Here is a 27,870-nt window from a genome sequence, read left to right on the forward strand (position 1 = left end):
GAAATCTCTGTGGTGAAGAACAACAAGAAGTATATAATTCAATTCAAAACCTTTATTTTGACTCGAAAGACACAGATGTTACCCCTCGTTCCTCGTCATACAGTGACGTCGAGCTCACATGCATAGAAAAGGAGTTACAGATAAAAGCGAGTAGAAAAGAAGAAAAAGAAAATCAGCTAAGACAAACAAACAGAGAAAACAGTACATATCCAGAAAACAGCCAGCAACACAGCTAAGAACAGTTACAAATCGATGAACAATGGTCCGTTACTATGGCCTTAAACGCTGCATGTGAGGCCTCATTTTTTTAATTTGTTGGATAACATTCCAGGAATCCAGAGCATCGAATGAAAACGCACTCTTTCCAAAATCTGAATGTGTCCGGGGGGACCTTAAGTACCAGCCAATCACTGGAACGAGTGAAATAGGTTCCACATTTCCATTCCAACCATGCTTTAATGTGTGGAGGCAGCTCACCAGTAAGGGCTTTGAAAAGGAACAAATACCAATCTCTTTTTGCGTCTTTCGTCGAGGCTGGCGGGGAATCATGGGAGTGATTCTCTCTGCTACTAAACCCTCACCCCCTCCGATGAAAACGAACTCCGAGTTGACCGCAGTCATGACGACTGGGTGAATCCGACCTGAGGAAGAGGAGATGTTTACAGACGAGTTAATGTGTCCGAGTATAATTTACTTAGCAGCAGCACGGCAGCTGGTGTCGCTGCCTCTGCCAACAATGTTGTTCTGGTATTTTAAAGGGACAGTAACTTATGGAATTGCTCCAGTAGATCGATCTTTGCTGCACCGCAAGACATTTTCTACACCAGAAGAAGCAGTTACCTCGGACTTTGAAATTCTGTCTCGGATCTATTATCGTGCTCCTTGTGGAGGTCATTGTTTGTGCTGGATGTGGATTTGATTGCTTCATGCGAACGTGTACTTCTCATATTTAGTGTTGATCAAGTTATAAAGGTCAGAGTTCAATCACCTGTTCAGGAGCCTTCCCTCCTCTCTCTCTCTCTCTCTCTCTCTCTCTCTCTCTCTCTCTCTCTCTTCTTCTTCCTCTTTGTCTCCCCAACATGATTTATATGAATTATTGTCCAACAGTTTAACAGAACTAAACAGAAAAAATGTTTTCAGTTTGTTACAATAAACTTCAAGAAGCGCATCGAAAATAATGGAGACGAATGATTCCTCTGCTTCCTCTCTCTCTCCCCACTCAGACGCCCACCTCTTCAATCTCTGGGCTAATAAACGTACACACGCGCGCACACACACACACACACACACACATGCACAAAAAGAGGTGGAGGTGGCAGGAAGGATTTGACGCCGTTTGATCGTCAGTGAGAGCCGTCATTAGTGTGTGGCAGTTTTCAGACGCCGAGAAGTCACAACAACATCTTCCTCGCTGATCCTTGTAAACACACACACACACACACACACACACACACACACACACACACACACACACACACACACACACACACATGCACACATTCACAGCTCTGAGGAGAGGCTGAATATTTCCATGATTTAGTGTGTGTGTGTGTGTGTGTGTGTGTGTGTGTGTGTGTGTGTGTGTGTGTGTGTGTGTGTGATTGATTTAGAGGCAGAAGGCTGATTGCTTTCTCAACTTCCACATCCCATCAGAAGGCGCCGTAATAACTACAGAGATATCTCCACGCAGACGGCGAGTGTTTGTGTTTGTGGGCCGGGAGTCGCTCCGTGTTGATTACTGTCGGTTTAGCCGCTTTCTTGGACGGCGAGTGTTTATGTGTGTGTGTGTGTGTGTGTGTGTGTGTGTGTGTGTGTGTGTGTGTGTGTGTGTGTGTGATGAATATTTTCTTCCCTCTCCTCCGTTCTTCTCTCCACTCTTCTGTCATTCCACATGCACGCTGACAAACACACACTGAGTAATGAATTCAATTTTGAGATAAACCCCTCGTGTGTGTGTGTGTGTGTGTGTGTGTGTGTGTGTGTGTGTGTGTGTGTGTGTGTGTGTGTGTGTGTGTGTGTGTGTGTGTGTGGGATTGTGTGTGTGTGTGTGAGGCTTAGCTGTGATTGGTTTGATGGAAAGACAGAGAATGAAAAGAGAGTTATAAGTTGGAAGACACAAGGCAATAAAGAATGGATAAGAAGCCGTGTAAAATGTTTGGAATGTGATTTCTAAGCGGTCCCTTTGTTCTTATGAACAGAAATAATCATCCTAAAGCCGTTAACATAACCATAACATGGTGTAAAAAACATCTGCTGCATGCCGGTCGTAACAGGGATGTAAGTATCAAACGGCGATCTGTTAGTGCTGGATTTTTTTCTTCCAAATGGACAAAAGTCACAAACCAGTGACGGACCATGTTGGAGCGGTTTGCTGCTGGAGAAATCACAGAGTGGGAGGAGCCTGCGTCGCTTGTTGTAGTCAAAACCACACCAACCGAGACCGAGACTGGACGGAGACATTAAGGGATCGAAGCCGAGTCGAGACCAAGAGCAAGGCAGGGGGAGACTGAAACAAAACAACCATAAATATCTCTGAAAAATCATCATCTTGTGTTTAGGGGGCGTGTCCCTCACTTAGACCATCACACCGGGAAGGTTGCGGGATAAAAATCTAACTACAAATGAATTGAAGTTATTTGTTCTTTTCGAAAGAGGCAGTTTCCTTCTAATCTCAGTAATGATGTGGACAAATAGCCGATCAGTGGTGGTCTTGACCGGTTTTGATTTAAAATCGGAGTATCTCCAGCCTGAGATCGAGACAAGGCCGAGTAAGAGTAGCCATGAGACCGTTCTTGAGACCAGGATCGATTTCTCACCACCTCCACCTACGAGTCATATTTTGTCTCCATGAAGTAACGTTCTGCAGCCTCGGGTTGATGCTGAAACCTGAAGATGATTAAAGGCACGATGTGATCAAAGCTTAGAAAACATGAAGAGAAGAAACTCCTGAAAGATAATAAAGTCAGCAGGTACGAGTCTGTGTTTGTGTCAGGGAGGTAATGACGCCACGCACACACACACACACTACGGCTCTCACTCGCACACACAGACACACACACACACACACACACACACACACACACACACACACACACTTGGACACGCTCGGACGCACACGGAGCCAAGCAGGCAGGTGATCAATGCAACATTAGTTTGGTGCCACACACACACACACGCTCTGCTCAGGTTATCTGGCCAACATTAGCGGTGTGCTACACGCTCGACTGGTTCTGCCTGTCAGTCTAATTACTGTGAGCTTGTAGCTGGACACACACACACACACACACACGCAGATGCAGATACACACAGATACACACAGATACACACACTGGGCTGAGGTGAATGGGATTCATCCACCACAGCAGGTAACAAGAGCCAATAGAGGAGACATCAAGTGTCTTTCTGTGTGTGTGTGTGTGTGTGTGTGTGTGTGTGTGTGTGTGTGTGTGTGTGTGTGTGTGTGTGTGTGTGTGTGTGTGTGTGTGTGTGTGTGTGTGTGTGTGTGTGTGTGTGTTGAGCTCATTAGGAGTAGCCGGCAGACTTCAGCGACCTCTCTGTTCTTTGTCCAGTTTGTAACCACTGATGAGAGCTGGAGGGGAGGAGGGGGACGAGGAAGAGGAGCATGTATATCAGGGTGAAGAAGAAGAAGATTATTATAGACAAAAAGAGAAGAAGAGGAAGAAGAAGAAGAACAAGATTAGAGACAAAAAAAAAAGAAAGAGGATAAGGAAAGTGTGCCACTGGAAATGAGGCAGGGAGAGATGGAGAGAAAGAGACGCTGATAAGAAGGATAATGCGAGAGACGGGGGGGGGAGAGATTGACATTATTACTGCCTCATTGCCACCTCTGCTATCTGCGCTCCGTCATATTGTGTTTGCTTTGGCAATAAGTGCCTTTTTATTCCCCGCCAGTAAAGCACCTTTAGAGACGAAGCGAGAGAAAAGAGTGTGTCATTTCAAAAACCTGCCAGCTCACTTTCTTTCTGCGCCAGGACAAAAAACTCACTCACTCAATGTCTCTTTCTCTCTCTTTCTCTCTCTCTCTGTCTCTCTCTCTCTCTTATTTGAGATCCATGCATGATAAATTGTCCTTTTCTTTCTTTCTGTATTTCGGCGGCGTGGCCGTGGATCGGGGCCCGACATTTGCGCCGGGATGAAAAGCCTCGCTGATGAGAGCTTTGTGGAGCCTTTTAGTGAGAGCTCGCCCGCTGCCTCATGAAGGAGCTGGATAATATAAACATGCCGTATTCATCATGAGCGCGGACAACGCGGTCCAGGATTTGCATGGAGGGCGGACCGCTACAAAATGGCTTAAAAGACGGACGGACGGAGATTTTATCTGCAGGACCTTTGTGAAGGTTTTGTTTCATGTGTGTCAGGACTCAGGAGGGTGAAGACGTTTTCTCCTCACTTTTATAATGCCTTGAGGACTTAAGTCAACTTTTAACTTTGCTGACAGTAATTCATTAAAAACATGTTAAAATGCAATGGATTGTCAGAAAATTAATCAGTTTTGATAGCTTTAGAGCAATTTGGGAAAGTCGCAGAAGACTTTGAAACCCGAAGACATTTTATAGGTGGAGTCATCAGCTTCCTCCTTCAAAATAAAATACAGAATCATCCTAAAGTGAAGCTGCTCCATCGTCCCTTCTGGGCCTCCATACATGTGTTTTGGTGACTGTGTCTGCAGATACTCTGTCCTCTGACTGGATTTTACTGTTACTGAGTTTAGGGGTGGATACAATTCAGTGATTGGACGAGATTCAAAACCGGTGAATATGACGGACGTGGACGTAGCAGCAAAGAGAAAATATAATCACAGTGAGGAGAAACACCAAGCGGATAAAGCTCGTTCTAAAACGAGGGTGAACCTTGTGTTGTCTTTTACCCGTGGACGTGGAGTTGGTCTGCTTCCTGTTGGACAGGCAGGTGACAAACACCAGGCGGTTAGCTTGCAGTGTAGGTACAAGCAGTAAACATAAACTCTACATCCTGCAGTGAGGGTGAGTGTCTGGGGGCGAGGAGCCCAGTTTGAATGTTGCTACTTACTGACTCTGAGTTTAAAGAATCAACACTTGAAAACAAACTCAAAACAAAGGAAGTACTCTGTTTGGATTTCAGTTTAGTGTTGACATTTACATGCTTTTAAAGATGATTATGGGATCACTGGTTTCTTTGTCTCTACAAACTCTTGCCTGTTTTGTTTTTTTTTCTTGGAAGAGAAGCAGGATTCAATAAATCTCATTCTGCTGTCCAGGCTCCCCGTAGAGGGAAGCCATGTGGCGGGACGCCGCTCAATAGTCCCCCATTAAGCTGGTGGAGAAGACAAAAGTCAGTGACACTTAGCACTTTAACACACAGCCAGAAATACACACACACACACACAACAGATACACACAGATACACACAGATACAAGCACGGGGACACTAATGGCCCTGCAGAGCCATGGATTCAGACATCTCTCTACACACGCAGAGTACACACACACACACACACACACACACACACACACACACACACACACACACACACAGGTCCGCTCGCACAAAGACTCAGTAGGCGTGTGTGTGTTGAGATGCTCGCTCGATGGGGGTGCTTGTGTTGTGACATTTGGAAAGAAACATCTCAGAACAAAGACAAACAAGTCATGTCCTCTCGTCTCTTCGATCTGCAGACACAAAGAAGGAAAATGACTCATTAATAAAACATAGTGGCCTTAAAGGCTGTCCCCTTATTTGTCTTTTATATCCTCCTCATATAAGGTGTACATATTGCACTATTTAACCTCTCTCCATTTTTTAAAAGTGTACACATTTGCCCTAGTGTTTAAAATGGGTACTGCAGTCCAAATTCAAAACATAGATTTCTGTCTCCCTCTGCCCCCTCCTCTCTAGAGTTGATGCTCACACAGGTTGCCATGTGGTGAACACTGAAGCTTCAGTGTTTAGCCAGCTCTGCATCGGTCTGTAAACCTTTCTGCGTTCTAACCTCTCTCCAATTTTCAAAAGCATCTCCAATATTGATCCTAGTTTGAGCGCGTTTAGTTGATACGTATTAATGAGATCACATTATTCAAAATCTCAGTAAAAAGAAGAAGCTGCAGTTTGAACATCAGAACAAAAGATCATCAGGGGACACTTCAATAAGTTCGGTCTTTGTGACGGTTAACAAAAGACCTAAATGTCCCCAAACTCCTCATCAGTGTAGCGGGATTTATGGATCCTTTTTCTCCTCTTTCAAACCTCATTCCTTAAAAAAAAGAAGAAAAAAAAAAGAAAACTCTCTTTGAGGGGATGTTTCTTGAATTATCAAGGAATAAAAAGATCCGTCCTCAAAGATAATCCGTGTCAGGGGGAGCCCCACAGGAGGTCTCGTCACACAGAATGATGAAAAACCTCTGGAGGAGTTTTGGGAGTAAAAGGCGTTTTTTTTTCTTTTTCTAATTCCATCTGACGGTTGTGCTTATAATTGGGCTGAGTGACATTATTGTAACGAGCAGCTGTATTCTACATTTTATTATTCGCCGCCCTGCAGCTTCTCCCATCCTGTCCCCCACTTCCCCGGACACGATGACATTTTTTATCCAAAGATGAATACGTTCAGACCCTCCCTCCCTCCCTCTCTCCCTCTATCTGTCACTCCGTCTTTCTCAGCCAATTACCGGCTGGCTTCAGGTTACTTAACCCCCGAGCCTCGCCTTCAATTGGCTCATTATATCGCGGCTCTAAATCTTCCTCTTGTCCCCCGTAGCTCTCTTGTTTCTCTGCTTTCCTCTCTGTCCCTTTCTGCCTCTCTTTTATATCTTTGCTCTGTCTTCTATCAACACGGTTTGACCTCTGCGTTCATACTTTCACTGCAGTCATATGTACATGCATTCCTCTCTTTCTGTCTCCGTCTCTGCGTCCGCTGCACCTTCTCTTTCATTCTGCAAATTGCTACAACTCAATTGTCCTTTTCCCCGCCTGTAGGCAGCGATGGTATTAATAAAGCAGGATTTGAAATAGATTTCCTTTCTGCTCCATGTTGAATTACATTACTCTGCTGGTTTTGGCTCAGAGCATTCTTCTTCTTCTCACTGCTAATGAAATCACAATACACATCCATATCTACAGTGTATCTCTGCTGCTGGAGGAAAGATGTACTGTAATTATTTTACACCTGTAGCTCCGTGTGGTGTCTGTTTCCTAGTAAGGATCATAAAGCTCGGTGTTCCTACTCGACTCGCCCTTAGGAAGCTGAAAGGTAAAGTCAGTAGCCCAACATTCAAACTGGGCCCCTCCTCCTCCTGGGCTCATCTCCCCCAGAAGCTCCGCCCCCTGCAGGATGTAGCATCTACATTTCCTGCTTTTTACGAGTCCAATCCCTGAATTGTATCCACTCCTAAACTCACATTGCGCTGTCATTGGCATTATTCACTAATGGAGAATAATGTGTGATAGAAAGTTTGAAAATGGCGCTGGCTTTGTCAGTTCTTGGTCTTTTAGTGGAAAAAGAAAAGAAGAGGCGGAGGAGACAAATAAGGAGAACCCGCACTAATGGGGGAAAGCATGGAGACTACAGCGGCATGCTCAAGGGGCTTTCCTGAACCTGTGTTGAGAGCTGGAGACAAATGAAACCTCCCAACAGCCAATCAGAGAGATTCCTCTCACCGACGCTGATTCGATATTTTGGCCAAAAAAAAGGCCAACAGTCACCGACGGAGCCGGACACACTGAAAAAACCAGGGCGACGATCGTTCACCGACGGTCCATGTAGGACCGACAGCCAACGATCTCCTTGGTGTGTCTGGGCCTTAATCTGCGGGCATACACTGTGCAAACTGAGGCTTTTTCCAACCTGATTTGTGACTCTTGTGATTTTGAAGTTGGGTTGAACTTCAGCTCGATCCTATGTGTTCAGGGATACACGAGGGCCAATCAGCTGCTCTCGTGTATCACAGCTGCTCAGCTGTGAAATTTTTCTCTATTTTTGTGTTTTTCTCCCCCCTGAAATGTTTCTTTGGCGATCTGAGGCTCACTCATGCTTCAAAGTTCAATGATTTCAGTCTTAAAGTCAGACGCTGTGAGTTATGGTTTAACTCTCAGTCGTCGGTTTCATGCAGAGAGACGTAATTAAAATCCACTAAAAGGCATCTGCTGCTTCTCCATTTAATCCAATTTATCCAAGTCACGAATCTACAGGGTGTAGCCTCGTCTGCGGCAGAGCGTGTGTGTGTGTGTGTGTGGGTGTGGGTGTGTGTGTGTTCAGATGATTGGTGTTGTAATGCATGGTTGTAAAGTATGTGTTTGTGTGCTTCGTAATACTTCTTCTGTTTGTATTATGCTGAGGTGAATCTTATCTGAAATGAACACCTAAAATCTGATTGTGCGTGTGTGTGTGTGTGTGTGTGTGTGTGTGTGTGTGTGTGTGTGTGTGTGTGTGTGTGTGTGTGTGTCTGGGACCAATGAGCCGGTTTAACGACATTCTTAAGAGCTGCCTTGATTAAGAGGCTGATAATTTGATAATGCTGCTATCCAAGTACTTCTGTGATGAAATATCAAATTCTTCACTTTTAATTTCTGTTAATGAGGCAAATCTTTGAATGTCCTTAAGTGCTTTAGGGACGAGAGCGATTGAGTGTGTGTATGTGTGTGTGTGTGTGTGTGTGTGTGTGTGTGTGTGTGTGTTCCTTTAAGTACTTTTATAGATGAAGGGGATTATAGATACTTCAGTTAGCATTAAAAATCTTCCACACACACACACACACACACACACACACACACTTGTGTTGAATCGGAGGAGGGCAGAAGCGTCTGATCTCCCTTGTTTGCCTTGGAGGGTCATCATCACGGGAGATATTGCCCCCGTGTGTGTGTGTGTGTGTGTGTGTGTGTGTGTGTGTGTGTGTGTGTGTTTGTGAGTGTTTGTGCGTGTGTTTAGGTGGAGGTTAGGCTGTTATTTCTTCGGTGTGTAGATGCATTAAAAGTGCAACCTCTGCAACATATCAACAGTCACACGGCAACATTTTTCTGCAGCTGCACCAGCCTCAGGGGTGTGTGTGTGTGTGTGTGTGTGTGTGTGTGTGTGTGTGTGTGTGTGTGTGTGTGTGTGTGTGTGTGTGTGTGTGTGTGTGTGTGTGTGTGTGTGTGTGTGTGTGTGTGTGTGTGTGTGTGTGTGTGTGTGTGTGTGTTGCACTGGTGGGAGTATTAATTGTATTTGTAGCCTTTGGCCAGTGTAGCTTTGGTAATATGTGATTTCCTCTCACTCCGTACAAACACACGCGCGCCCTGAGCGTGAACAGAAAGTTGTCCCTGCCGTGTTTCTCCCAGAGGGAAGCTCTCTCCTTCTTTTCTCCCCGACAACCCACTTTTCTGTTACTCTCATTCTTCTTTATGTCTTTCACCTTTTAGCTCTTTGTGAATACAGACATGAGAAAGAAAAATCCAAAAACACAAGTGGGGGGTAGGGTCTGTGTTCTGTTTTTTGATGGGGCGGCTTTAATGGTTCAGACGTGTGAGAAAGGCCAGCGGGGTGAATTAAGTTGTCAACACTCAAGAGGTCAGGTCAGACCAAAGATGTGCAACAACAACACACGGCCATTTTCAGAACAGTACGGTGTTGTAGAGCTGCAGTCGGATGAGGTTTCTTTTCCCAACAGAGGTTCATTAATTGAATTGTTTTTACGTCCTCTATCAATCAATCACATTGCCCTTCTTTGATTAATAAAAGGGTTTCCTGGTTAAAATAAACCAAACCGACTCCCTTAATAAAACCTTGAATATCAGGAGGAAATATCCAACAGTCTGGGGTATTAAGGAGATCGTAAAAGTGCCAAGGAATGTCCAAATGGTTCTGCTCTGTGATTGGGAATTGTTTGTTTTAGTGATTTTTTAATTTTCTATTTTAATATTTTTTGTCATGATGCTTTTGATGTTGTGTGAAGCACTTTGAATTGCCTTGTTGTTGAAATGTGCTAAGAGATAAACTTGCCTCGCCTTGCCTTGCTTAGCATCTCATGCATTACTCCTGTGAAAACCAAAGTTTGCCAATGAAAATGAAGAGGAGTCATCTGTCTGGGAGTGAAATGAGGAAAGAGGAAGAGCGTCTGGAGTCGGGACAGTGGCAGATATATTCATGATTGGAGGGGCCCCTAATTCATTTCTGCCTCGGGCCCCAACAGACTCTAGAAGTAAGCGAGTGATTGAGATGGTGGTGTGGGAGAAAGAGCACAAGAGGCAGACGGGAGAGACCGAGGAGGAAGACTTAAAGGGCTTAAAGAGCGATGCAGAACATTGAGAAATAAACAGGAAAAGACCACAAAGGAACAGTTCTAAAAATATGAAGATATGAGGCAAAAACAACAAAGGAACAGGAGAGCGATGTAAAGCAGGATGGGGAGTATAGCGAGGCAGCATGATTGATTTCCACTCCTCCTTTTTCCTCCTTCTTCTCTCCTCCCTGGAACGGCTCCCTAACGCCTGGATTAATGGCTCCGGTTCTGCTGCTCATTCATCAGGTTCAGGAAAGGCATCCCCAAAACACAACGCCTCACCAGGCTCTCGTCTGAACTAGATATCTACCTGCCATTACGTCCAAGAGAGCCTTAAGTACTGGGAGAGGATGGCAGGCCGAGTTTATCTCTACCGGAGGACGAACCAGCGGGGGACAGGTTTCTATCCACGCGCAGATATTCTGGTTAGATGATCACAGACGGTTCAGCAGAGAGTTGGAGAAAAGTCGAGCTCAGTGCAAAAACATCTGTTTCATTAAAACATCCTGTTTCTTTAAAACAAGAGGCAAGTGTTTTAATTCCAAATGAATCCAGTAGTCAGTGTTTCCATACTCTCGTACTTATTTGAGCCCAAATCGGGATGCTTTTCCTAAGTTTTCTTGGTCCCCAAATGTGACCCGACTGTTACACAATCGCATTGATGATAACCTGAAATATTTCCAAGCTAGTTTATTCTAAAGGTGACCAAGCGTCCCGAAGTAAAACATGAAAATGTAACTCAAAGCCGCATCTGTAGGATACCTTAAAATGACGAGCGGTACCATGAGGCAGACACCAAACGGTGACTTAAAACAAATGCTGAAATGTTTTATATAGACAAATGCTGCAGGGCAAATTGATGCTCAGGGGAATCTTTTACATTCAAATGATGCATGTTTGTTGTAAGCGCATGCCAAAGAACCTTGAAATGCATGCAAAAATAATGCGAGGCGGCTGTAGCTCAGTGGGTAAAGTCGGTTGTCTCCTAACCAGAAGGTCAGTGGTTTGATCTCCAGCTCCTGCAGCAACATGTCCGATGTGTCCTTTTGCAACATCATCAGCGGTGTATGAATGGGATTAGTGACTTGTGATGGACTCTTCACACAGCAGCCTCGACCATCAGTGTGTGAATGTGTTGGTGTGACCTGCGGTGTAAAAGAGCTTTGAGTAGTCAGAAGACTAGAAAAGAAATATACAAGCTCTCAAGTCCATTTACCATTTACACAAAGATGCTGACATATTATTTGTAGACAAATGCTGGACGGTATCTTCCAATTGATGCTGAAGTCAAAGAAAATGATGCACGTTTACATCAAACATACACCAAATGGTCGCCTTTAAACAGATGTTTAATTGTACCTTGAAACAGACACTGAAGGGGAACTTTGAACAAACAAGCTGACACATATTGACAAGATGGGAATGAGAACCATTTACTTCCACAATTAAAAAAACAGTAGGTGTAAGCAGCTTGAGCGTCAGTGTAGTATTTATAGTCCATGTTGGATGCTGCCTTATGCTAGCAGGCCATTGACCAGCTGTAGCCTCTGTCGTCCTTCTAATGGACGAACCAAGGGCCACTTGTCACACCCGGTCCACCGCAGGGACCACGTCTGGCTGGCAACATGACTCACTGTTTGGCCTTGTCACATTGCACGGCCAGCTGTGCCATCTAAACTGCCCTTTCTCAGCCTGTGATCGCTAACATTGCAACCCCTGACCCATCCTGATTAATGAGGGATGAAGCATGTGTCCCTGTGGAGGTGCTGCTGCTCTACCTCCATGAATACAAAACTGACTCTGCCTCACCGTCCTCATCCATCCATTAGAGCGTTTATCCACTCACTGACCAGTTTTGGTCTTTTAAATGCATCCATGCACAGATCCATTTTGTTAGTTTGTTTTTAAAGTTTGTCTTTTCATCTCCACACATCTTCATAAGCCTTTGATGTTGCCGTTTTTAGAGCGTTCTGAAATTGGGTGCAAAGGGAGAGGTTGAAAACGATGGAGCAAAGACGTTTTCGGGAGTAATGTGGATAGAGAGGAGGAATAAATCTGACAAATGGCGTGGTAAATCTGTTATTTGTCACGACCAAGGGCAGCCCGGGAGACACCATAATCGTCCCAGCGATGTAAACAAAGTTATAAGTCAAAACTCCTGCTCTCCTCTTCCTCCCTCCTTCTTCAATCATCGCCAGCACTTTTCTGTCTCCTCCCATTCTTCTGCGATTTTCAGGAACTTGTGATTTGGACTCAAATTTAGGAAGCCCCAGTCTGATCAGCATTTAAAGGATAACACCCACCCAACACAAAAAAAAAAAACATAATTTGGCAATCTGTTGCGAGAGTCCCAATTGAGCCCCAGATTATCTGAAAGATTAGCTTCCACAATACCCAGTTTAAAGACCACTGGATTAAAGGCATTGCACTGGGTGGGTGGGGCTGGGGGATTAAAATGTGTTGTTTGTCTTGTTCCTCTCCAGACCTCGGAGCATAAATCTGATTTCGCTAACATGGTTTGTGTCTTTGCAGAAATGAGTCATAGCAGAGGGGAGCTTTGATTTATTGCTATTCTTGGAGAAAAGCGGTGGTTTCATTGTCTCTCTCTGCGGCGCAGCGATGAGCGATTATGTCTCTGTAATTGCGTGCGTTCATTAGGAGGTGCATCACTTGATCTGTTTAAGCGTGCATAATCACAGGTTTGCTCTCTGGAGGAGTTTGACTCCTCCAAAAATATTTGTTTTTGTCCCTCAATGAAGAGCTGGAACTCAAGCTGTCAGCCTGTCAGTAGAGGTATCTGCTTTACAAAACTCATTTTCTTTTCATAGTTATGTTCCCAAATGTCATTGTCCCTTTGGTTTTATTTTTATTTATCAGTCAATTTAAGGTTATGCTTGCAATTCTACACTTCTACAAGACTTAGGGCCCTGTTGTGAATGTTGGCTCAGACGCCTTTCATTGGCAGAGCGTAGTGGGCGGGAGGGAGTGTAGCGCTGGATGAGAGAGTTCAGGTAAGGAGGAGACGTTTCCGTGTCTGTTTTGTAAGCGAGCAGCAGAGTTTTAAATTTGATGGGAGCAGTAACTGGGAGCCAGTGGAGGGAGATGAACAGCCGAGTGTAGTGGGCTGTTTTGGAGAGGCATGCACATGGTTAGAGATCACAATTTCAGGACACAGAAATCAGACACCGTTATCTGTAACCACATCGCCGCCACTTTTCCACAATCAGACAATGGAAATCTCCCTCCTGATAACCAGCTCTTCAGTGGTTTATCATCTGAAAGTCTGAGAACACTGAGAAAGTTTGTGAATGATTCCGCTGCTTGGAAGACAAAAATGCAGACTATAATTTATTGCACATTTTGAAAGGAGTCAGGTCAGTTTTGCAGCCCGAGTGCTGCATGATGTCGTGCATTTCCCCGTATTTGAAGGCCTTCAGAGCATCAGACTAACTCAGTTGGGGGGGTCCTGTTTTCTGCCGTCAGTATGTGAAAGCATACTTCCTGCTGAGCTGACCGGAGGACTGGGTTACATGTCGGTTATATTACCTCTCCCCCCCCTGCTGCTCTCTTGGCTGCCAAATGTCAGTCTGCCACCGTCTTATCCAGGAAACTCCGGGATTCATTCTTTTAAGTAGAAACACAGACTCTTTAAGCCCCAGAGCACCCCGGGGCGAGCTGAAGTCTGCACCCAAACCCCTCCATGAATACAAAGAGTGTCCCGTCGTCTCAGCCGGCCTCTTAGACGGCTTATCCATGGTGCCGTTATCTAATCTGGTCTCATTTGGAATGATCGGATGTTTACACTAAGGAGCTTTGTTTGGAAAATCTCAAAATTAACTCAATTAGCTTCAAACACAATAAATCAAAGCGATGTTTAAGTTTCTGTTTAATTGTTTGAATTGGATTAATGAATTAAGCATGAATCCGCTTAATGGCGATCAGATAATGTATAAGGCTTTCTGCTTACTGCATGGCATGTCTTAAAACACTTTACAGTGAAAAAGTTTTGGGAACATCAGACTCTTATTTATGAAGGAAAAAGTTTTCCAGCAATAAGCAGACATAAAAAAAAGTTGAGTTCTTACGTCGGTGCCAAACTCAATCCTCCCGTGTGCGTGTCTGTTGTGTTTTCTAATTTGGACTTGACTCAGACTGTCAGGAAAGTTTTATTTTTTTTTATTTGGAGGAGAACAGCTCATACAGCTTGTCTCGTTATGTGCTGACCTGTTTTGGGTGCCATCAGCGGCTGATTGAAATTAATTAGGCAGACAAGAGAGATCTGTTAGAACGAGCTCGTTAGTGTGCAGTCAGTCGTGGTCGACAAACCTGCCCAACATATGGCTACAACGACACTGTGTGCGTGTGTGTGTGTGTGTGTGTGTGTGTGTGTGTGTGTGTGTGTGTGTCTGACATATGGCAAAGGCAGTAAATACCCCGCTTAATGTCCGTAGATCAATACAGACCCCTCTGTAGTCTTTGGCCTGGGATTTGGGGTTTTGTTGAAGCAGCGTTGGCCTGGTGGTCAGACAGACTTAGCAGTTATAACAGGTTGAAACCTGTGGCTGATGAGGCATAAAACCCCCTAAATGTCTTAGATTATTGGGCCGGTTATAACAAATCTTAAAGCTCCATGAGATGTGTAGTGAGTGAGATGATAAAGTGACCTTACTATATGATCAGACATTAAGGAAACATGCTATGTTGAAGTGCTGGCTTCTCTGACAACAATGCAGCAGCCAGTATGTCCTCCTTCTAACTTTAGATTCTGCTCCTGAATGCTCTGGATTTGTTTGGACCAGAGAAGGTAGGCGGTTTTAAGGCACCCCCCACACGGCCGTTTTGGATGCCCCTAGGTTTGCCAGATATGAGAGCAGTTATCAGGTCAAACCAACAGGTGTTGCAGCGATGGAAGCGGGCAAGAGAACTGGTTCAGATAGAAGTGATTGTACCCGACCTAAAAAGCCTCTGCATGTTTCTAATAAGCTCCACGAGCAGAAACGTGCTCAAACTAGGATCAATATTGGAGATGCTTTTTGAAAAATGGAGAGAGGTTAGAACACAGAAATGTTTACAGACCGATGCAGAGCTGGCTAAACACTGAAGCTTCAGTGTCCACCACATGGCAACCTGCGTGAAAGGAACACTCATACTTGTATTTAAAATGGGTTGACTATATGGAGGGATTTTAACAGAAATAGGAGAGTAAATATTTCAGCATGTCATTTGTTTAAAGAGCATACTTCAGAGAGCAGAGTTCATTTCTCCTTTTTTTGTAACTTGGCCTGCAGAGTAAAAACATTGGACCGACACACAGAAATTCAATATTATAGTATATTTAGAGAACAGAGGCTCAGCTTTCTGGTGCTTATTATAACTCCATGCTGGATATGAATGCATGGCTGATTTTCTTTAAGTCCTGTCTAGACATGAAAGCTCTTTTCTGTTACTTTGTGTTTTCTCCCTTCTTCCTGGTTCTGAATTTATTAGCATATGGCATTTATTAGAGACTAACACATTTTGGGTTCCTGTCATTGTCTCCTTTCAGATCCAGTCCACGGCCCCCAAAACGTCAATGTGGTGGATGTTCGGGCCCGTCAGCTGACCATTCAGTGGGAGACGTTTGGGTACGCGGTGACTCGCTGCCACAGCTACAATCTGACGGTACGGGGAAAAAAAAACTACAACTACCACAATGTCTGCTGTGAATACAATCGTAGGAACTCAAGTAACACTCTTGTTTCAATGTTCTCCGATGTGATGGAAGAAGGACTTTGGGGCAAATTTGACATCTTTGCATGATGAAGTTTTTCTGTTTTTTACCAAACCTCGCTGTCAGTGGAGCACTTTGTGGTTTTCTGCAGGACTCCTTCAAGGCGCATGTGGCTGAACTTTTAAATGCACATGTAACAACAGCACTGCTTTAGTCCCACCTATGATTTGCAAAACATGGATGTCACGCTGTTCTCTGCTCCACACTTGTGTCAAACCTTGTGGGGTTAAGTGCATCACTTAAGGGCCTGCTACACTTTAGCTTTGATTGTTTTTAACCAAATGACAGCTGGATAAATGTCACACCTCTCTGTGTTTTGCAGGTGCAGTACCAGTACGTGTTTAACCAGCAGGAGTTTGCAGCGGAGGAGTTGATCCAGACGTCATCACATTACACTCTAAGGGGGCTGCGGCCCTTTGTCACCGTCAGACTGCGGCTCGTCCTTGCCAACCCCGAAGGCAGCAAGGAGAGCGAGGAAATCGTCAAACAGACGGAAGAGGATGGTGAGTGAAAAAAACTGATTCAGAATGTGTAATGCCGTATCGATCCAGCCGACTGTACATCCTGCCAGTTCCTGACAGCTTTAGTTATTCCATCAGCTCAGCGGCCGCTCAGACTCTCTTTAGAGAAAGCCTCCAGCTCACAGAACATAATTTATTTCACATTTCTGACAGCAGCAACAGCCGTTTGTTCAGAATAAACATAAGGACAACTGGCCATTATAGTCCGGCCCATGCTGTGTGATTGACGGCTGGTTTTGGCCACTGCAGTGCGGAGCAGTTGGAGACATAATTATTTAGCTCAGCACATGGAGACGAAATTCGAACAACAACAAACCTGCTGTTTAATTTAAGCTCGGATGGACGGTTCAAAAGTGTGATTATTTTTTTTGGATTAATCTGGAAATATTCCCAATCGGCTTCTTTCAAACTCTTGACATTAAGAGAAGATGCTGTTTCTGTTGAAACATGTTGGCAGCTGTTTGAATCCCAAAAGCTTTGACGAGTGTTCTACAATCAAAACAGACAAATTAAGTAAAACTGGAGAAGACGGTGGAACTTCCAAGCTGCTGAATAGCCAGACTTGAGTTTAGAAATTGGTGTAAACCTCGTCTTTATGAACAAATTATTCAAATTAATCCTGAAGGCAAGGGGAAAGATTTCTGTTGGAAGCGTTTTGTTTTTTTGTTCTGATTGTTAAACAGTGTTTCAGTACGCTTAAGCTGTATGCAGCTAAAACTGTCTAATAATATTCCCAAAGAGGTGATAAGATACAAACTGATACAGTACAAACAGTTAGGATACAAACAGACATGATCTGATAAAATACAAACCAATACAATACTATATGGTATAGTTTGAAACAATGCCAAAAAATGTGATGATACAAACCACCCGGCACAACAAGATACAATACAACATTACTTTCTCCATAGGACATTTAGTCTTCCTTCTGTGGACAATAAATAACCCTAAAATGTTGCCCTGGATATCCTCCACCTATCTGAAATAACCACCAGTCACACTGGAAGCACCCAAAACTATTTCTCTTAAGGTATATCGTTAAAATATCAGAAATTGATTGGTGGAAATCAAACCCAAGCAACAAAGAGTTGTTTTACTGGAGTTGCGTTAGATGGAGGACCAGAAACATGACTTTTGACGCATTATGATGATCTCTCGTCTCTGACATTTAAGTTAACAGTCTTTTTTTGAAACACCAGGCAAACTCTCAAAACAGACTCAAAACTGATAAACTGATGGTACTGCGATTACAGTTGTTAATATTTATCTTTGCCAGCCTTGGACCATATAAAAAATAACCGACTGAAACCGAGGCTTAAGAGACAATGATAGCATTTAGATTCAAATGTAATCAATTACATTTTCTAGGTTTCACATTCAATCAATGCAACATCCTGATTTCCACCAATCAGCAGTCGAGTCTTCAGTGCGCCGAGCTTCATATCCTACACACCACTCTGACATACTTTAATATCGCCTCAGATAGATCTGAACTCTCACGCTGATAATTATCTCAAAACAACAACACTGTAAAAGTCTGCTTCCTTTCCAGAGGGCTCCATGTTTTTATTATTTAGAACCGAGTGTTTGCCCCGCCGCGCCGCCGCTGCTAATAATTCATTGATGCTTCACATGTCTCTCCACAACACGCCTGTGCTGAGCTCAAATAGCTCGAATCCATCACAGCGAGGCCCGATAAGCGGGATAAAAAAATCGTTCTAATGATCCCAAATCTCTCATCTCTTTTCCCGGCATCCTCCGGGCTCGCTGTTCTTCTCCTGATCTCATAACTAATATCCTCTGAATTTAGCTTCTGGGGAACATCACATCTCAGCCTGAAGCTCGTACCTTTAGCAGCCGAACACACACACACACACACACACACACACACACACACACACACACACACACACACACACACACACACACGTGCTCCGCAGGTTGTCTGAACCCTATAAAAGAGTTAACACTGTTGGGGAGAAGCAATAGCTTCGGGGGAAGGGGGAAAAGCCTTAATTGTTTTGTTCTTAATTGTTTTTTATTTAACCGTCGTTAATCTCCTGGTTGTAATTCAGTAATTAGAGAACAGAACAGCAATTGTTCACGTGGAGGCTGATTGCTGTTTGTACCCTAATGGTTTTATAGTGCTCAGGCTCCTGCAGCTTCTCATTTTAATTCTGCTGTTGACAAAGAAATATACTTTAACCTATGTAAAGGGATTTACAATTAAGGCAGAATGGAATTACTTCTTTTTCTTTCTCTCTCTCTCTCACACACACACGCAGAGGATTTAAGAGTAATCTCATGATGAGCGATTTAATCAAATCCTTTTAAATTGTTCTACCTACTGGAGGCTACTGTCATGAGAGCACACTGACAAAACACACACAAAGAGAGACACACACACACACACACACACACACACACACACACACACACACACACATGTTGTTCTTGGTAAGTGGATAAACAGCTTCACACAAAACAAATTCAAACGCCTATAAAAAAACATTAAGGTAACAGTAAGTATACATCTTCATGTTTGTTTTTCTACCCTTTCCCGCTTTAGCTCCGGTTGTCAATTTGAAGGCACAAAAATACACAGAGTGCAAACAAATAGAGGCTAGCCCCTGAGACAAATGTCATGTCCACTTATATCACACACTTGCCTATTTAGCTAACCATGAAACACCTATTTGTCAGGTAGCTGTCAGGTCAGCTATGTACAGAGGATTGAGCGCCGGGCGTTTATTTATCAAAAATGTCCTGAAGGAAAACTAGAGCGGTCTCACCTCCACAGTACACAACCAACCAACCAACCAACCAGTGGACCATCTGACAGACTGACTAACCAAGCAACAAACTCACCGACCGACTCACCGCCGCAGCGACCTAATGAGCCACAGACCAACCCGCCGAACGACTTAATCAACCACACAACCAATTGACCAACCCACTGACTCGCCAAATGACTCACTGAACTTTTGAACCAATCAACCAACCTACCGACCAACTCACCATCCCAGCGGCACACTGAGCCACAGACCAACCCGCTGAACGACTTAACCAACCAACAAACCAACTCACAAACTCACCACATGTCCAAACTAATCAACCATCCCACCAACCAACTGACACACCAAATGACCCACTGAACTATTGAACCGAGGAATTAATCAGCCCATATAAAACCCCACAGTATTGGAAAACACCGACATTTAAAAGTGATACTGGTATCCGGTACTGATACCTGCATAACATGTCTTTGAAATATATCATGATGCAGATGAACCTCAATAATAAGAAGAAGATATTCTCCATTAATCGCACGAGGGGAAATTACATTTGGACTCTGTTATTGAGACATGCTACACACACGGAAATACACACACATGCACAAACAGGATCCTATGGACTAATGGAGAGATGTCAGAGTGAGGGATCTGCACATGAAAGAGCACCCGAGCAGGGTTTGATGTCTTGCTCAAGGGCACCTCAGCAGTGCTCATGAAGTGAACTCGCACCTCTCCAGCAACCAGGCCAATTCCAGACCGGGTCCTCACCAGGACATGAACCGGTGACCCTCTGGATCCTATAGCAAGTCCTTACAGACTGAGCTAATGCCGCACCCAATACATAAACTACAACGCTGTTTACTCACAGGAAGTGTTCGCACTGACCCTGAATAGCTGTGGAAATCATGTGTAAATATGTTGTTGATAAAACCAGCTTGATCCAACTTGTTTTTATCTCTCCGGTTTGATATCCTGTCAGCGGTTAAGCACTTTTCAAAGTCAAACAGCAGATATGAAATATTAAACCAAATCCCCGTGTTGGTGACATGTTTATATCCTTATAAATATCCCCGCTGATATGAAAGAGAGAAATATCTTGTCGTTCAAAGGACAATCACAGTCAGTGAGATTTAATAATCCTTTTATGTTCAGAGCAGCGAGTCTTTGTAACATCACAGAGGAAGAAAAAAAACAACAATCACGGACAGCAGCTTCTGTTGTTTCACTTTTTATACTTTTTCAAGGCTGTCACTTTAAAAAAAAAAAAAAGAGAAGTTCTTCAAAGTGCAGTTAGATGTAGACATGAACTTTCCTTTATTTACTTTTAATCCGTTTTAACCAGTTAATTGGTTCAGCCCGCGGCGGAGCGAGGGACGTTTTAGGTGCAGTTCAGATAAAACAACTAAACGCATTAATGGCAGACTCACTGGTGTTCAGTTGTGATCTGCTTTCTTTGGAGCTGGAAGCTTAAGGTTAATTTGAAAGTGATGTTTCAAATTAATATTCCAAAGGTTCTCAAAAATTTGTCGAAAGATAACCAAAATATTTCATTAAACAAAAAGGCAAAAACAAAGGTCCAACAAAAAATTCCACAAGGTGAAAACTTGAAGATTGTGATATGAGGGAGGGTACATTGGGGAAATCAGACACAGGTAAGACTAACCACACGGGTGAAGACAATCATGGAGATCAAAATGGAGGGAAACCAGACAAAGGGAGGAGTAAGACAAGACAAGAAACACTGGGGACAAAAATTACAAAATAAAACAGGAAACACTAAAGACACTCAAGAATGTAACAGTAGCTATACAAACAGGAAACACAAGAATAAATACTACAAAATAAAACAGGATACACTAAAGACACTCAAGAAAGTAACAGTAACAATACAAACAGGAAACACGAGGATAAGTACTACAAAATAAAGCAGGAAACACTAAAGACACTCAAGAATGTAACAGTAGCTATACAAACAGGAAACACAAGAATAAATATTACAAAATAAAGCAGGAAACACTAAAGACACTCAAGATTGTAACAGTAACAATACAAACAGGAAACACGAGGATAAGTGCTACAAAATAAAACAGGAAACACTAAAAGGGAAACAAGCAACAAGAAGGAAAAAGAGACAAAACAAACTAAGACAGGAAATCTGAACTCTGAAAATATGCCAGAACAAACCACTACAAAGATGTCGACCTTTAACTATTACCTTCAATTATGTCACTAGCCGCCATGTTTTGTTTTTATCTGGTTTCTTCATTGTTCATAGAGATGAAACTGTTTTTTCAACATGTTGAAAACAACAAGTTTCCTTGACGTACACCGTCTGCTTTAAGGAAACAAAAACACAAACAAAACACTGACAGCAAACACTTCTGATTTATTTTTTTAGAAACACAGAAAATACCGTCTGCCCTTAAATCATAAACAGCTCTAACAGATGTGTTCTGTAATCCTCACATCAGGATGTGTTATTTCATCTTAATCCAGCAGCTCTGACTGTAAATCCTGCGTGCCTCCTTTTCATCAAGACGTGCTTTTATTTTATTCTAAGAAATGACAGCGATCAAATCTGAGACAACATGACTGAGAGATTTCTAGAAACACATTGATGTAACTCGGATTACTTCATGTTTCTACATGTGGACACAGCAGCACGTTATGAAGAAAATTAAACGTCTTACAAAAGAAGGCTCTGCTATTTCCCCACAATGCTACAAAGACTGCATGCAGAAAATCCATTTGTTCATGCTGCGTTACCTAACATAAAGATATCTGCAACCTCACTATAGACCAGTCTGGAGTCCACTTTTTGAAGGTCTTGGTCTCATCATGAAGCGTTTTTACTTGGCCTTGTCTCGGTCTCAGACTGGGTGGACTCCATATTTTACATGGTAAAAAATAAATAATTAAAGAGTAAAGAAAGAGTTAAAAAAGAAAGAAAGATCAAAGCACTAAAAACAGTGACAAAAATGCATAAAGAGAGAGAGAGAGAGAGAGATGCTTTAGTAATCCCCGAGGGGAAAGACATTTCTGTCCTACACCTTCTCATCTTTTGTTCCAGTTCACCTTCTTCCTCTGCACTTAACTCTTAATGTGGCTGAATATGTATATTTATCTGAATAAATCCCAAATAAATCTGTAAAAGAATCCTTTTGTATCATGATATGAAGCAGTGAAAAAAAACAAACACGTTTTGACATCAATCTTCAATTTGCTTCACGTCTGACGAAGCTGCTGCAAAACTTTTTATTTTATTTCATTTAACCTTTATTTAACCAGACAAATAACCCACTGAGATCAGGGTCTCTTTCACAAGGGTGACCTGGCCAAGAGGGCAGCAGCACACGTCATAAGAAGCATTACATGATAAAGAGACAGTTTACAAACAATAAGTTAAGAGAGAACAACAATTTACAATGTGCAAATTGATTTACAGATAAAGTGCAGAATCTTGATCACAGATTACAATTCAGAAACACAGGCACTGTCCAATTGTCTCATGTATTTTATCTTTTAAGATTGAGCCAAAGGCTTCAAGCGAAATGAGATCCGCCATTTTCAAGTCATTTTGGAGAAAGTTCCATGCGGAGGGAGCAGCAAAACTAAACGCTCTTTTCCCGAGCTCAGTGCGGACACGAGGCACAGACCGTTTAAAGACATCACAGGAACCCAAGGCATAGTGGCTTCTGGTTCTTTGAAGGTATGAACATAAATCAAGAAGGCACCAAACCAAGAAGAGCTTTATAAATAAGCTTCAGCCAGTGTATATGCCTGTGCACCTTCAAAGATGGCCAATCTGAGTTAGTGTACAGGTCACAGTGATGAGTGAAGCGTCTACAACCAGTCAAAAATCTCAACGCACAGTGATACACGGTGTCCAATGCCTGTAAACATTTGGCCGAGGGGCCCATGTACAGTACATCTCCATAATCCAACAAAGGAAGAAAGGTTGATGAAACAAGAAGTTTCTTTGCTCTGAGGGAAAAGCAGGATTCATTTCTGTAATAAAGTCCCAACTTCACCTTAAGTTTAGAGGCCAAATTGGCAATATGTGATTTAAAAGACAGATCACACTCAAGAATAAATCCCAAGTACTTGTAGCTTTTGACAAGCTCGATTTCATTTCCTTGAGAAGTTAAAATCAATGGGACATTTGTTGTTTCTCCACTTAAATGTGAGAACAACATGAGCTTTGTTTTATCAGTGTTTATGACCAACCTTAGTTCCCTCAAACGAGACTGGACAACATTGAAAGCTGACTGCAGAAACTCAAAAGCTTGTGATACATGGCATCTGACAAATTTTCACACATAACACAAAACTCTTAACAACTAGGAGAGGGAGAGAGAGAGAGAAAGAGAGAGAGGGAGAGAGAGAGAGAGAGAGATAGAGAGAGGGAGAGAGAGAGGGTGAGAGAGAGAGAGACAGAGGGTGAGAGAGAAAGAGGGAGAGAGAGAGAGAGAGAGGGTGAGAGAGATAGAGAGAGGGAGAGGGAGAGAGAGGGTGAGAGAGAGAGACAGAGGGTGAGAGAGAGAGAGGGAGAGAGAGAGAGAGGGTGAGAGAGAGAGAGATAGAGAGAGGGAGAGGGAGAGAGAGAGGGTGAGAGAGAGAGAGACAGAGGGTGAGAGAGAGAGAGACTCCTTTATTGTGCAGCATTAAAGTTAATCAACTTGTGATTAATGCATAACAGCTGTCCTTATCTTTTCAATGAAGTCTTGTTTTCTTCTGTCTCAGGCCCCAAGGTGAACACACACACAGACACACACACACACACAGACACACACACACACACAAACACACACACACACACACACAGACACACACACACACACACACACACACACACACACACACACACACACACACACACACAGACACACCTGGGTGAGTTATAAGACGTTGAATAAAAATGGCAACATCTAATTGCATTTCTTTGTTCGGGTAATTTGATCTGCTCCACAGGCGGGGGTCTCATCAACACCTCCGCATTACTGATCAAAATATTCTTCAGTCAGTCTTCTGACAGTCTGCTTCTCCTGTGTGTGTATGTGTGCGTTTGTGTGTGTGTTGGTGTGTTTGTGTGTGTCTTAATGTGTGTGAAACCATATCTGTGTCAACAAGAGCTCTAATTCACAAAGCAGACACACACCCATGAGGTTGTCTTGCTGTGTGCTGCTTGCTTGTGTTTCTGATTGAATGTGTTGAAAAGCTTCCTGCAGGGGGGAGGGGACATTATGTCAAGTTTATTGTCATCTTCATAATATCAGAGTTATATTTTACATACTTTTTTTTAATTTTTTTTATGATCTCTGATCCCACAGTGCAGTTACCACCATCTCTCCGCAGATGGTGATTTCTCCTCTCTTACTGCACGTGGCTGTTGCTGCCGGTGTTTTATGAATTATGATCTTTCTTGAAGAAAAGGGACCATTTTTCCCTAAATAACCGCACAATCTCTGAAAGATACAGCGCAGACAGCAGCGACACACGGACACGCTGTTTGCTCTGCAGCGCAGTCAGGGGAGCGTTTAACCCTTTGTGTGTGTTTCCTGAATTACACAGTGTCTTTTTGATGCATTTGCACAGTTTTAGCTAGCCGTGCAATCCTTCAGTTAATCACGCCCTCTGTCAGTATGGAACAAATCAACATATCAGTGGTGGGCCGTGCATTCACACCTCGCCTTTCAGGGCTGACCTCCTACAATAAAATCACCCATGATAACCCCATGATGATGTCACAGCTGCAGGTTATTGTCATTTCATGTGATGACCTCATATTCATAATGACACTGTCACCTTGACATGTGAAATAACATGATGTGAAACACCTGTGAGGGCTACAAATACCCTCACTGCAGGTACATACACATATCTAAACCATCAAGGATGAAGGCCTGTCAGTATTTTCTTGCTTCGTGACAGGATGCTGCGTCACAGACAGATGTTGCATGCAGCCAAAGATAGCGGAGGTCATAACCTCCTTCAGACAACATAAAGTTTCATTAATGTGTGGGCAACCTTCAGGGAATAAATAATGACATTTTTAAAGAGATTCTTTAAAACAGTGAAGTCACAATGGAGCCGTCCAATGAAAGCTTTTGTTATCTAAAAGGATTGGCTCTGTTGTCTGTGTGGCGCTTTGAATCTTAAAGACGCATTTTCATTACTTGATAAAAGCTGAAAAGCTTTAAAACTCCCCAAACTGGAGCTCCCTTCACGTTCAAAGGAAAGATGGATAAAGGCGTCCAAATGCTCAGTTTTAAAGGAAACATTATGAAGCATCCGATTTTGTTTTTGTTTTTAGGATTCATGTTGTGGCTGTAATAAGAGCTTCCTGCGATTGTTTCAGCCATTTCTGTTTCACAATGCAGACGATGAGTTGACACTCAGCAGAGAGAGCAAGACTGAACACTAAAGGTCAGAGGTTACGGCATGCTAGAACCGAATCCTGCAAGTGTAGAAGACAGCATTTAAACACATTACAGCCAGCTTTCCCTCCCGCATGGCTCTGTTTGTCTCTCTTAGCCCTTAACATTGAAAACATTTCACACCACTCAGTGTGTGGGTGTGTGAACGTGTGTGTATGTGTGTGTGTGTGTGTGTGTGTGTGTGTGTGTGTGTTTGACAGCTTCAGACCCTGACAAGGTGTCTGACACTTTTCTTCTTTGTCTGTGTTGACATGAAAATGTGTGAACATCTTTCTCTTCCTGCAAATACAGGCACAAGTGCACACACTGTTACTAGGCAGATTTGACTATAATAAGTCAAAAGTGTGTGTGTGTGTGTGTGTGTGTGTGTGTGTGTGTGCGCACGGAAGTAAAGCCGTCTGATTTGCTGAATGATGTAATCAGGATGCTGTGCAGTTAATATCTGCAATCATGGACTGCAGCTCTGTTCTGCAGGTGTTTCTGGTTTGTTTGTTCCGTTCTTACTTCAAAACACTTCAAGAGTTTCATTTTCAAGTCGACGACTGTGCAAAGTTCAGACATCAAGCTTGAAACACGGTTACACTCTGAAGTTGTATTCTTTCATATTTAATAAATAAAAATGTCCTGCTGAGTGTAGTGTGTGATTTCAGACAGTTCAGTGCAGTTTGCGTCATTAAAAGTCCAGTAGATTAAAAAATTAAAGTGACCGTACAAATACTCACAAAGTGCGCCGAGTCCCTCCCTAAACTTGGAGAGCAGCTGCCTCCAGGTGGACATTTCCCCTGACAGCAGACGGTTGCTCCATTGACTTTGGTTTAGTAATTGACTTTGTGAGCTAATAGACTTTCGTTTGAGCTTTTTTCATCCAAACGAATTGATTTTGAATGCAGAGCGCCCAGCGGTGCGTCACAAAATGTGCCCGTATAGCTGCGGAAAAATAAAAAAATCACTGAGGCTTGCTGTCGTCTTGTCTCAGCAGGTTGTGCCGTTACTCAGCGTCTTCAACATTTATCTCCACGTGGGGCCATGTACGGGTTCGTCCAGCTCCTCTCCTCTCGGCTCGGGAGGAGAGTGGATTCAATTCATTAATTACAGCCGAGCTGCACAACATCACAGCTCGACCTCAAAGTCAAAACTCAGAGTTAAACTTACACCAAGTGAAATAAGTTGCACGTCCCCTTAAAGGGATACTTCACCCCTGTTGAAACATGAATCTGTATTGACATTGGGTCATATATGTAGTAGAAATGTGAAGTAAATGTTGAAGTTGGAGCCTTCTTGACCGAGAAAAGGCAGAACGTGTCTTTTCGGCTCATGTGGATGAAAGACACCAAATCCCAGAATGCACAGCACCGCAGGCCACTCCCACTAAGATCCTCTATTTACAGACATATTTATTACAACACATATGGCCGTTTCCTCAACTGATTCCAAGATTTCTTCCAGAATGAATTGGCATCTTGGAAATTCCTGGCAGAAAGCAGACTCCATGTCTGTGTCCACAGGCAAACAGTGAGAGCACCGACACCACCAGTCCGCCTCCAGCTCGAGCCGGCCCCGGGCTCCTCGTCCTCACCGCCGTCGGCTGGCAGATTTTAGTTTGCACAACAGCTGATTTCAGGAGGTGACACTCAGTCCAGCTCATGTCTGTTGTTAACACACTGTGTGATAGCTGTATGCCGTTCAAGATGAAGCTTCAGTCTAGTCTCAAACTAAATTCAAGAGTTCATGTTCCGCCTGTTCAGAATCACATTTATCCGTTTGTCTGTCATCTAGGCGTTTCAAGATTTCCATGCAGCTGTTTGCTTATTGTTTGATGTCTCGTCGCTGCTGTTGTGACTTTTTATGAATTCAATACAAGGCATGCTATTCTCTTCAAATGTAACCACAGTTCCCCTCATTATGCACATTAAGTTTAAGAGTTCTCAGTCAAGTTTTTTTTTTTTCTCTGTTTTCTCCACAGTGCCGGGCTCGGTGCCGATGGAGTCGCTGCAGAACACTCCGTACGAGGAGAAGATCTTCATGCAGTGGAAAGCTCCCAACGAGACCAACGGGGTCATCACACTCTACGAGGTCAGTCAGACACTTTTTTCT

General features: G+C 43.3%; 1 protein-coding gene across 9 annotated transcripts in view; it reads left to right on the forward strand.

The window, feature by feature from the left end:
• ptprt (protein tyrosine phosphatase receptor type T) overlaps positions 1-27,870 on the forward strand; it is a 287,907-nt gene that overhangs the window by 100,833 nt on the left and 159,204 nt on the right. For all 9 annotated transcript variants that reach the window (XM_065955243.1, XM_065955240.1, XM_065955244.1 and 6 more), the window contains exons 9-11: positions 15,796-15,911; positions 16,343-16,523; positions 27,740-27,849. In XM_065955243.1, the coding sequence (XP_065811315.1) occupies positions 15,796-15,911; positions 16,343-16,523; positions 27,740-27,849 (407 nt within the window). The remainder of the gene's footprint in view (positions 1-15,795; positions 15,912-16,342; positions 16,524-27,739; positions 27,850-27,870) is intronic.

Source organism: Labrus bergylta, chromosome 5, assembly GCF_963930695.1.
Source record: "Labrus bergylta chromosome 5, fLabBer1.1, whole genome shotgun sequence".
In the NCBI taxonomy this organism is placed as follows: Eukaryota; Metazoa; Chordata; class Actinopteri; order Labriformes; family Labridae; genus Labrus; species Labrus bergylta.